At 41.9% G+C, this 12,778-nt stretch overlaps 1 protein-coding gene across 7 annotated transcripts in view; it reads left to right on the plus strand.

The window, feature by feature from the left end:
* The window catches only part of PLCB4 (phospholipase C beta 4), a 390,400-nt gene that overhangs the window by 247,213 nt on the left and 130,409 nt on the right, over window positions 1-12,778 (plus strand). For all 7 annotated transcript variants that reach the window (XM_042980905.1, XM_042980906.1, XM_042980909.1 and 4 more), the window contains 3 exons: window positions 810-890; window positions 1,754-1,813; window positions 3,337-3,480. In XM_042980905.1, the coding sequence (XP_042836839.1) occupies window positions 810-890; window positions 1,754-1,813; window positions 3,337-3,480 (285 nt within the window). The remainder of the gene's footprint in view (window positions 1-809; window positions 891-1,753; window positions 1,814-3,336; window positions 3,481-12,778) is intronic.

Below are 12,778 nucleotides of genomic sequence, written 5' to 3' on the forward strand. Positions count from 1 at the left end.
ATGGCGCTTTCTTGCTAAAGACCAGGGATCCTTTGCCAAGTGTATTATAGCTGCCCTTGGGCCCCTGCATGTGGCTAACGTTTCTTCTTGATTCAGATTTTGATTCTGTAGGTTTCAAACATAGTTTCTGGTGTCAAAGGCCATAACAGTGCTTCTCAAACTTTAGCGTGCATTAGAATCACCTGGAGGTGTTGTTGGAACACAGATTTCTGAGCTCTACCCCTGGAGACTCTGATTCAATCCATGTGGGCTGGAGCCCTAGACTCTACAGTTCAACCTAGACTCTACAGTTGATGCTCTTGGTCCAAGGACTACACTTTGCGTAGCTCAAAACCCTGCTCAAGCTCTGGTTTACTGGACACCAAATGAGGTTGGACGTAAAAGCAAAAATTTCAGCAGTTTTCTGAGTAAGCATCTGAATGCTGAGTTGTGTAGACAAAAAAGAAAAAAAAACATAGACTAAAAAAATTATCTCCTGGTTTTTTACATTACATTAAATACAGGCAATGGTACCTCTTTGTGGAGGGAGACCAGTTGGCTAGAATCTGGGAGTCCTTCTTCCTTCTCTGAGTTCTTCTTGCAATGTCCTAGAGAAACTTTATTCTCTGTGATCAGTCTTTCAACATAAAAGTGAATGCAAAGAGTTTTCAAGATGAAAATACTCCATGATAAGAAATGTGGTCATTAAGGTTTAGGATGCAAAAGCGTGATTTCTCATTTTCCCTCATTTAGAGGCTAAAAGGTACTTGCATTTTTATTATATTCAAAGTGGTATGAGTCATACAGATCAACAAATTTCTTTTTAACAGGAATCCTTTGTGTTTGAACCCAACTGCCTCTTCAAAGTGGATGAATTTGGCTTCTTTCTGACCTGGAGAAGTGAAGGCAAGGTATGGCACAAGAACAGCAAGTTGTTCTTTCCTGCTCTCCGGTTTAAACTACTTTATTTCTCAGCAAGCAGGCAGAATGCCTCTTGAGAGCATGGACCCTATGCTTATTCATTACTTCAAGATTTTAAAAACGTACTTCCATGTGCTGGGCATTGGGGATACAGTGCTGATCAAGGACAATATCTTAGACCTCATAGATTCCAGTCTAGGAGAAAAAGCAGGCATTACAAAAAAAAGTAGAAGTCATTGAGTGCTGTGAAAGAGAAGGTCAGGTTGTTACAAGAGTTAAAAACAGGCAGATCTGATTTAATCTTGGGAATTAGGAAGGTTTCCTAGAAGAGATATTCAAGCTGAGTCTCAAAAGCACATTAAGAGGATGGTCATCTTGTTATACCCCAGGACTTCACTCAATACACAGCACAGTGCACACATTTAATGAATCTTTGAACTGGATTTAACACAGTATAATTGGAATTCTATAAAAGCATTATTCCCACTTAATATTTCATGTACACACATATATTTAATGATATATATATATATACACACACACACACCAGTAATATAGTATTATATGCATAAAGGTAACAGCACTTTTATTATAAAAGTAATAATAAATAATTATGCAGACTTACATTCATATATATGAACATATACATATATATGTATATTTGAATGGAATATATTGAAATTGAATGGTCTTGACTATTTATGATCATTGGGTATTGCAGTTACTATCCTTTATTTTTCACTCCCCCTCTACCTTACTGTCATTGGTGTTGCCTTCATCATCATGTACCTCATCTGTGCCACAAGTCTGGCAGGATTTTGCCTCACTGCTGTATTATATTCTCTCTTTTCAGGAAGGACAAGTTCTAGAATGCTCCCTCATCAACAGTATTCGATTGGGAGCCACCCCAAAGGTACCTGTGATTGGTGTTTGCTGTTCTTCTAAACACAGATTTCCTTAGGTTGGAAAAGGTTTCTAGAATGCTATTTTAACCTGTTATTGCCCAAACTCGTCAGCTGGGAGTTAAGAAAACACACAGTTCAGAAATCTTTTCATCTATGGAGTGCCTAGGTAGCTCAATGGGTTAAGCATCCGACTTCAGCTCAGGTCATAATCTCCCGGTTTGTGAGTTCCATCCCCACATTGGACTCTGTGCTGACAGCTCAGAGCCTGGAGCCTATTTCAGATTCTGTGTCTCTCTGTCTGTCTGTCCCTCTCTCACTCATGCTCTGTGTCTTTCTCTCTCAAAAATAAATAAACATTTAAAAAAATTTTTTTAAAGAAATCTTTTCATCTGTACCTTTTGGGTGGTTTGGATTGCATTACATTTAGTTACATTAGAAACGTTGTTCACCTTTCAGAGAGAGGATGCTTTCATGGTATCAGCATCAAAGAAACCGTTTCCTTAACTCAGAAATTAATTTGTCAAGGGCCCCCTCCCTCCGCTGCCATTTTTTTTTCTTTTCAGCAAACAGTGAGTCACTTCTGGTCTGTGGTTGATGTGGAAATTTAAATAGCTTGGGTAGTTTCATATTTGTGCACCTGTGCACGCAGACATTGGCTCACCTTGGAGGCTCAGTTTGCCTCTGAGAGAAAAAGATGACAGAGCATATAAATCAGTCTTCTTCACAGTGATTGATTTGTTTGAATAAGAAGCTGTTTGCATAGTGGTGCTAGGAATTTAAAAGCTGGCTTTTTTCTAGAATATTAAAGCACAGTATTTATTCCCATTTTCATAATAGCCCTGCAGGTTTTTAGATGTTGAAAACAAAATTATGTTCCTCATTTTGTTCCTCTTTGTCTTTTTTAAAGCTGTCCTCTTTTTATGTTAGTTAAAATTTCTGTGTAACTATGTTGGCATTTCCTTCTGAGTTCTCCTGGAGGACAAAACGCTATTTTATTTGGTATTTAGGGTAAAATTACACTGTCATCATTCCAAATGAAGATGCCATGGCTTCTAGAGATGAGCATACTTTCTGTGTCCAGGTTACTTGACAGATTTAATCTTATTTTTTAATGACCCTTGATTGCTGGCCGTGGCAAAGCCCATGTTTATTTGCATGAGACCTCAGTCACTGTCCTCTGCTGAGAGACCCCTTTGATCTTTGTGGACATAAGCAGGTCCCAGTCACAACCTTTCCATCCCATTTTCATATACCAGGCCCTGTAATAATTACAACCAAGAACCTAAAGACAGACCCTCACACCTAGTTTTCTAAATCAATAGTATTATAATACCTTTCTTACCAAATGAGTTCAAGTAATGTGTAGTGTTATAAGTTTTACCTCTACAAGCTTTAGAATAATGCTAGATATCTGGGCATTCTAGGTAAAAAGAAAACATTTGTCCTGTGTATTTTTACATCAGATGAGCAATGTTTCCTCCAGTCTTTGATCTAACAATTTTTTCCTGTGTGTATATATATGTCTATACAGGATCCCAAAATCCTGGCTGCTCTTGAAGCTGTTGGAAAGTCAGAGAATGATCTGGAAGGGCGAATAGTTTGTGTCTGCAGTGGCACAGATCTGGTGAACATCAGTTTCACATACATGGTGGCTGAAAATCCGGAAGTAACTAAGGTAGCCTCAGTGAAAGCACCTCTCTCCCTTTCCCCCCCAGATGTATATGGATGGTGTGCATAATCTTTATGTATAATGTCATTTTGATTTATATATTAAAAGTTGTATAGTAATTTAAGATTAAAAAAAATCTATTTCCATTGCCTAGCTGAACATTGGTGTAGAAAATTCAGCAAGCACCAGGCTTTTAGAGTATCACTTCCATATACCAAGAATCCAAATACCTCTGTGGATATGTTGTAGGGAAAACTAGCCCAGGACCTCTCTCACACTAGAATGTGCACAGGAGTCACCTGGGAATTTGTTAAAATGCACATTCTGATTCGGTAAGTCTGAAATGGGGATAAAATTCTCCCTAACAGGTTCCCAGCTGATACCGATGATGCTGGTCGGAGAACCACATGAATAGCAGGGGACTAGATCAGCACTGCCCGGTAGAAATGTAAATCAAGCCACAGATATCATTTACATTTCCTAGCAGCCACATTTAAAGAGTAGGAAGGAACAGGTGAAATTAATTTCAATAAAATAGTTTATTCAGCACAGTATACCCAAAATACCGTCGTTTTAATGTGAAATCAAAATAAAACTTATTAATGACATATTTTACATTTTTCTATATCAGGTCTTCAAAATGTGATGTGTGTTTTCAATTCAAACCAGCTACATCTGAAGTGTTCAATAGCTGCATATGGCTGATAGCTATCATAGTAGAGAGTTCAGGTCTAGACGGTAAAGATATTCAAGCTCCAATCCCTGCCCCTATAAGTTATTGAAGTAATGGATCATGATCCATCTTTTAATACCATACCTAGCATACCATTGCCCTGACAAGCAAGTCTGAAAGAGATTTTGTCCCAAGTAGAAAGCCTCAAACATAAATCAGTTTGCTGCAAGTCATTTGTTTTCAGGGTGGTTTTACCTCTGAACAGAGAGAGCTCTCATTATCTTTCTGTAGTAGGTGTGAAGAGGCCTTAGCCTTGATTCTCCCATTGCAGAGACCTGAGTTTGGGGGCTAAGGGAGGCGTTTCATTTTCCCACTTAATTGTATAATGTAGGATTGAATAAGAAAGTCATCATTTAGAGCTGGGGCGGGGGGGGGGGGGGGGGGGGGGGGGGGGGGGGGGGGGGGAATGTACAGATAACATCATCTGACAAAACAAGACTTCTAAGACTTAACCCTGCACCCAGAGCTAACTGGTGGCAGAAGTGAGTTCTACAGACTCTGAGAGCCTATAGGCTCTCTACTCCCACTCACAAAGTATGGTCCACATTCCAGCAACACAGCCTCACCTAGAAGGTCCTTACACTTTAGAGTCGCCAATCCACCCAGACCTGATCCAGAATCTTTGCTTTTTTAACAAGATGCACCACCCCCCGCCCCCCCCCCCCCCCCCCCCCCCCCCCCCCCCCCCCCCCCCCCCCCCCCCCCCCCCCCCCCCCCCCCCCCCCCCCCCCCCCCCCCCCCCCGCCCCAGATGACTCAGATGTGTGGTGAAGTCTGAGGAGCTCCCAGGCTTAGGCTTTGGAGCCAGGAATGGTTGCTCCATGTTACAGGGAAGCCTTTGTTTCTGTCTTGTGGTGGTTTTGTGGGTTTTGTGCTGTTGTTCCAGGTTGCTTCACTTTGGGAGAATAGATATTGCAAAGCCTTCAAGTTCTTTTATTATCTTGCTTAGATCAACACCAGTTTGAATGGTTTCTTGAACTCTGCTGATGTCAACATACATTGTTCCCGCTTTTTGGCATTTACGTCTGCATATTTTCTACAAAGGTCTTTTTTAGTGGCTATTTGCCATAGCAACATTCAATCCCAGAAGTCCATGTTGACCACCCACAAAGAAAAAGTCTCGTTAATCAGATGCAGGTATTGAGCTGCCCAACATTTTGCAAAAAGACAGCTCTGTAGACCTGTGTTTCTTGGCTTTCATCAACCCGTCACATTACAAGAAGCAGGGTGGCTCAGTATAAGCTTGGGCTTTGGCATCAGGTTGCCTGGGCTCAAATCCTGGCTTTCCCCCTTAGCAGCTGTGTGATTTAGGCACACAGTTTACCTCTCTGTGCCTCATTATCTTCATCTGTAAAATGGGAATAATACCAAAGTATCTGCCATTAGGATTGTCATGAGGATTGCATGAGTTACTACTTGGAAAGGGCTTAGTTCAGTGTCCCTCATTGAAAGCCTTTGATGAGTGTTAGCTATTAGGATCACAGGGTCACAGAATATTATTAGGACAGGAAATGGAGTTTAGAAAGCACTTCCTAACACTTCATTTTTCAGATGAGGAGAGTGAGGCCAAGGAGTTAGCAGAACTCACCTAAGACTACACAGCGGGCTAGGCCAGAGTCTGGTTTAAAGCCCAGGCCTTCTCACTTCCCATGTGATGCTCTGGCCGTGCCACCCCACCTGATGCCCTGGGCAAGTACAGTCCTGGGAAGATGGCTTAAATCAGTAAATCCCATAACATTTTTGCTTTCCATGGTTTGATTGCTATCAATCTTAGTCCATTTTGCTTCAGAACCATGTTCGGAGACCCATACTCATGAGTAGGTAGTATATATGTCTATCTTTGAGATAGAGGGTATGTACTAAAAGTTAAGATTTGGGGTTCTTTTCTTGATATCATTTCCACTGAAGCTTTGACATGTGGAGGAGAAGAGAGTGAAAAAGCTTGTTATTGAGTATACATTTATGTGGGTAATCTTGCCTACTTCCTGATATCAAAACTTAAAATAACTGCATGGTTCATATCATTATGCTACCTCCAGCACTGACACTATCTTCCCTGTCCCCACCATCTTATTCCTATTCCTATGTATGTGTTACAATCCCTAACAGAACACACAAGCCATCAAGGTGAGAGGATTGATACAGAATACAACAAATGTAATGACCTCGGGTCACAGTGATGGCAGAACTCACAAATTTGATCTGGTTAAGTGAGAAATGTGGAGATGTCCCATGTGTCTGAAATGGCACTTGTGACTTTGTGATACCACTGAAGCATGATTACAGGCTATGAGCCTGGAATCATGGTGCCACATGATACGCTAACTGCCTTCTATTCTTGCCCTGTGTTCCTGGTCAGTTTTTCACAAAAGTCCGTTTAAAACAAGTCAGCATAAAATAACACATACATATCTTAGACACTTTCTTTTAACTGGAAGCATATAATGTGATTCGGTTGTTGGCCAAACTCTTAATATCAGGTATGAAGTATCTTCATTCAGTATGGGTCTGTGGATTGGGGTCCATGTCGTTTTTGCCTGTATCTCACCCATGAGGCATTCGTTGCCTCAAATATCCAGTTTGGTTTCTTTGAAGTTGAAGTGAGGCTTTTAAAGACATTCATGAAGCAATGGGAGTGCAGAACCCTACAACTTTATGACTCCTTTCTCTAATCCTATTGTTGTCCACACAGTTTGAGAAAAAAACATGTTGAGCAACTCGCCTTTAAAGACATCTTTCCAAAATATCCAACTTAGAGAAGGAACAACTCTCTTTCTTTCCACGAGCGTATTTCATTGGTTCATATGGGGTTTTTTATGTTTTTATTTTTGAGAGAGTGCAAGCAGGGGGAGGGGCAGAGAGATTGGAGGACAGAGGATCTGAAGTCGGATCTGCACTGACGGCAGAGAGCCTGATGGCGGGTTCAAACTCACGAACCATGAGATCATGATCTGAGCCAAATTCAGATGACTAACCAACTGAGCCATCCAGGCACCCCTGGTTCATATAGTTTTTTAATTACAATGGATATGAACAGGTTTGGAAACAAACATAAGTAACTCATAGTAAGCATGCAAGGTTAGAACAAAGGATCCAACATATTGGACATTTGCTTACTAATTGTGAGAGGTTAGCATTCCCTGGGTGGTCAGTGTTTTGCTTGTTTTATGAGCATCTGATGAGTGCTGGTCTGACTAGTGAGAGATCAGTCAAGAGACTTTCTAGTATAGAACTTGCTTAGGAGTCTTTATCCTATGAGATTCTTGACTCTGTTCTTAATTCCTGGGCTCTCAGGACACTAATGACCTGACCATTCTGAAAAAACAGTTTACCAAACCTTTCATCCAGGCAAATGGGCCAACTTTTCAGTCTCATGTACTGTCCATTGAGGACCAGCTTTCATGTGGAGGAGGAACTTTTCCTGACTTTGAGCCATTTTACTTTCTTCCCCAAGAAGTTCTCTGCTCTTTCTTATCTTTTTATTTCAAGTGGGTATTTTATTTTATTTGTTTATTTATTTTGAGAGAGAGAGAGCGAGCAAGCGAACAGGGGAAGGACAGAGAGAGAATCCCAAGCAGGCTCCCCAGTGACCGTGCATGGCCCAATGCAGGGCTTGAACTCACGAACCGTGAGACCATGACCTGAGCCAAGATCAAGAATTGGAAGTTTAACTGACTGAGCCACCCAGGCGCCACTTAAGAGTCCATACTATTGCATGGTATCTGAGTTTCTCAGAGTTGAGGTTTCAAATACAGAATATTTTCCTGTACATGTGACTGGGAAAATATGGTTATGCTTTCCTACAGTAGAAGGAGGTATGGGTATAAAAGACATCTTTGTAGCTTGGCTTGTATTTTCTTCAGCCGCCTTCTCTGCTTAAAGAGCCAAGAGTTTGCCATGCGACTGTACCTCTTTGGAAGATTCGAGCTCAATGCTACATCCTTTCTCCTCTACAGAATAACTAACGGTATTGTAAACTTACGTCCAAATCTAGACCCTTCACCCACAGTCCTTGCAAGCAGCCGAGACCATCAGTGCCGCCTTTGTCTCCTGCATCAGCCCATTACAAACAGCCTTGTATCAAGAATCTAGCTGCTTCCCATCACCCCATCACTACAGCGTGCGCCAGGCCAGTGTCCTGTCTCTCCTGGTTTCTCTGCCTTGGACTTGCTCCTTCAGTCTGTTCTCAAAATAGCAGCTGGAGGGATGCTTTTAAAACGGAATGCAGATCACATCACCTTAAGACTTACAAAGCCCTACAGGAAGCCACCCTCACTCTCGCTTTCTGCCCATGTCTCCCTCTCTCTACTTCAGTATCTCCCTCCAGCTCCAGGGACTTTACATTTGCTATTCCTTTTGCCTGGAACACACTCTTCCGCCAGTTAATGCACTGCTTTCTTGCTCACGTTTTCTCACGTCTCTTCTGGAATATCGCCTTAGCTCCCATTCTTGCCATACTGCGGCTCTCCCTCCTTTATCCAGCTGGGTTGTTTTCGTAGCATTGATCACTATTTACATATCATTTATTCGTTTATTCACTTCCTCTCCTGACATCCGGGCAACGTCCTGTTCACTGCTGCATCCCCAACATTTAGAATGGTCAGTGCCCAACATTCAGTAGGTGCTCGATAAATGCCCATTTTACTGAGGTCCTTATATTGATGGAATCAATAAATTCTAACCCAGGTGATAAATGTCTAACCCTCATTGCTATACACCTCCAGTTTTGTACAGTGTAGCTCCAAGAAAAATTAGGCAAATGCTCTTTACACAAGAAGCCTGAGAAAATGTGATGGAAAGATCTGGGATTCCATGGTGTTATTTTTAGAGTCACTTTGCAAGATGTCATGGGACTGTTGCTGAGAATCCATGACAAGACTGGAGGTTTTAACCTGGTGTCTTTCCTCTCTCCAATTTAGATCATTATTTTTCTGCTTGCCTAAATCCTTCCCGTCATTCCAGTTAGAAAATTTAGCTTTTATTTCCTTTCCTTAAAAACCCTCTATTTAAAGGAATGGCTAACAGATTGCTAGCACTTCTTCCTCAAACACCTGTGCCTTTGGGTAATACGTGAGTATGATATGTAGCTATGAATGCCCATGAGTAAAAGCAGCCACATGATGGTGGTTTCCAGTTTTTTTTTTTCTAAACTACAATAAAACCCGCCCCTCCCACACTCCCCTGCCCCCTCTCCCTCTCCTCCCCCTACCTCTGCAGATAATTCTCATCTCTGCAAATAATACTGACTATGACAACCGCATTCCTTAGTTAGGAACGCAATTCCGGGGCAGGGGGGGTGGTGCAGGGGGGTGGTGATGCCACCTGGGTGGCTCACTCAGTTAAGCTTCTGACTTTTGATTGCAGCTCAGGTCATGATCTCAGTCATGGGATCAAGCCCTATGTCAGGCTCCCTGTTCAGCAGGTAGCCTGCTTAAGGTTCTCTGTCTCCTTCAGCCTCTCTCCAGCTCACACTCACTCTCTCTCTCTAAAATAAATTAAAAAAAAAAAAAGAATGCAACCAGCTTGGAAGGATTTTGTCTCTGGCTTGTTGAAGGGAGTTCAGATGTCTTTCATTATGTTACAGCTGGTGCGGCACAGCAAACTGAAATCACAGAGTCACTGTACATAAGATGGAAATGCAGCCCTCATTTAAAATCCCCAAAAATAAGTGTGTTATTTTATACTAAGTTGAATTTTCCTTTGATTACAAAAATAAGCTGTTTTTATGAGGTTCAAAATGCAAAGATTTACACTGAATTTAGACAATTTCCAGACTGCTCATTATACTTCACGCAGGTTGTAAATATTTGGCAAACTCTATAAATTAGGCTTTGTAAGTAAGTCCTCAAATAAGCCCATCAGTAAGTACTAAAGAAATTAAGTTACAAAACTGTTATGTGTTCTCTTTTGTTTACAAAAAAGGTAAAGTCAGATAATTTATTGCAGGTAATAAAATCTTAGTTTAGTAAATTGGGTTGAATACCAAAACCGCTTTGCTGAACTTGAATAATGTTGAGTGGAAGGCTTACTACAAAGGTTCATGGCAAAGGCCCTGAAGAACCTGTCTCCCCTCAGCTTTGTTGTTGTTGTTGTTGTTGTTGTTGTTGTTTTTCCTCCCAAACACACAGTTTCTCCTAGGGATCTGACCACTGGTCTCACCTTGGGAGCCTGTTAAAAATGCAAATTCCATGGGGTACCTGGGTGGCTCAGTCCATTAAACCTCTTTGGCTCAGGTCATGATCTGGCAGTTTGTGAGTTCAAGTGCCATGCCAGGCTCTGTGCTGACAGCTCAGATTATTCTGATATTCTCATTCTCTCTCTCTCTCAAAAATAAACACTTAATTCTCTCAACCCATGGAATCTGAAATTCTGGGAGGCAGCACCCAGTAGTAATCTGTTTTAAACTAAACTGCCAGGTGATTCTAATGCAGGGTGACGTTTCAGTCCTGTTGGTTTAGCATACAAATGGACTTAGTCCAAAAACCACAGTGATTTTGAACTTACACAAGTTTTTATCAAATTGATTGACTACAGCAAACAGGTTAATCTATAGACCTGTGGATTCTACTGACCTAGCCATTGATTAGAATTCACTCAGTAAGAACACAAAAAGCACCATTAAAATGAATTAGTGTCTGTGACCCAAGCAATAGCTTTCTTTCAGAGCACTCCCTGTTAAGATGCTGTTTCTTGACATGCAGGTTTTTTAAAGTTTATTTATTTTTGAGAGAGAAAAATGCATGAGTGAGGGAGGGGCAGAGAACAAGGGAAAGAGAGAATGGCAAGCAGGCTCTAGGCTGTCAGTGCAGAGCCCAATGCGGGGCTCAAATGCAGGAACCATGAAATCATGACCTGAGCCAAAGTCGGATGCTTAATCAACTAAGCCACCCAGGAGCCCCAGCGTACAATTTTAATTGTATTATATATGCCAGTCATTCTCAAAGTGTGGTCCCCAGACTAACAGCTCCAGCAGTACCTGGGAACTTAATCAGAGATGCAGATTCTCAGGCCCTGGCCCTACTGAATCTGTAACCAATTTTAGCTCTCCAGGCGGTTCTGGTGCACACCCAAGTGTGAGAAGCACTGCCCTGTGGAGAAGCTTAGCAAGGAGTGTTTATATCCTGCTTTAACTCCTTGGTCTGCTACCCAGGCTCACCTGAGCCAATGCCTTTGGAATGCTAAAGTAGCTAAATTATTAATCTCAGCTTCCTGTGTTCTGATTGATTAAAGTTTTTCACCCTTTTGCCTCAGTGTTTTTTGAGGCTCAAGTCTGGGATAGGATGTGTGTGTGTTTGTGTTCTCATGTTTCCAAAACTGAAAGTTGACATGTTCTTGTTTTTACTTTAAACCGTTTTTGAATTCATGTGAAACAAAGCAGTGATGGCCAGTTAAAAAGCTCTCTTAAGGACAGAGCTGTGAATCAGCCAGTGTGTGGGCGCATGTTGTAAGCTTTAAGTGCCCTGTCCTTCCTAGGTGTTTTCTTCTTGCCAAATGAGGATAATGGAGTTCATTTGGCTTATTGCTGGGTTGAATTTAGAAACCATCATCCTCTCTCTGCCTCAGGAGGGAGGGCTGCCTTCATTGGTTAATCTGTGGAGTGGGTGAAACTTGTCTCCTTGGGCCTCCCACGACCGCCTTCCATCTCTCTTGCTCCCTCGGTTCTCATTGTGCTTGTAAAGACCGTCTGTCCCAGAACCCAGTACTTCAGTGTCTCATCCATGGTGGTGCTCTGTCAGCTCTGAACTTAGTGCTTCATTGCCGTATCAACAAAAGTTGTAGTTCCTTTAAACCACCAGTTTTAAACTCAGATGCCTACAGAAGCCAGGAAGATGATGTAAATAATGAAAAAATGCCAGGTGATGACAAGGGATAGTGTAGACAGTAGCGAGTTGGGGGGTACATACACCCTCTAGGGGGTGGAGGGCAGCATCTACTTCAGCCAGTTTTCCAACTATCTAAGAACATGGGCCTTAAGGTTGCTAGATTGTTGGAGATGCTGATATTTTGTCCGTAAGATACTAGACATCTGGATTTTTTTTTACATGAAATCTGTTGTTAAAATGTTGACAAATATATTCATTTTTTAATGATTTTTTAAAATGTATTTATTTTAAGAGAGACAGAGACAGCTCGAGATCAGGAGGGGCAGAGAGAGAGGGGGACAGAGAATCCAAAGCAGGCTCCACACTGTCAGCACAGAGCCTGATGTGGGGCTTGAACTCATGAATCCATGAGATCATGACCTGAGCCAATGCCAAGAGTTGGATGCTCAACCGACTGAGCCACCCAGGTGCCCTATGTTCATTTTTAAATGCCATGTATGCCAAATGACAGATCTGTCTGTGGCTCATTTAGAACCTTAGATCTAGACCTCAGCCAACATGCAGCATGAATGTACTTAAAGTAAGATGAATGCTGATATTTACCTAATGTGTTCATTTCACTGACATTTTAAATAAAGATGCCTGTTGGGGCACCTGGGTGGCTCAGTCCGTTAAGTGTCCGACTTCAACTCAGGTCATGATCTCACGACTTACAGGTCCGGGTCCCATGTCAGGCTCTGTGCTGACGG

This window comes from Panthera tigris, chromosome A3 (genome assembly GCF_018350195.1).
Source record: "Panthera tigris isolate Pti1 chromosome A3, P.tigris_Pti1_mat1.1, whole genome shotgun sequence".
In the NCBI taxonomy this organism is placed as follows: Eukaryota; Metazoa; Chordata; class Mammalia; order Carnivora; family Felidae; genus Panthera; species Panthera tigris.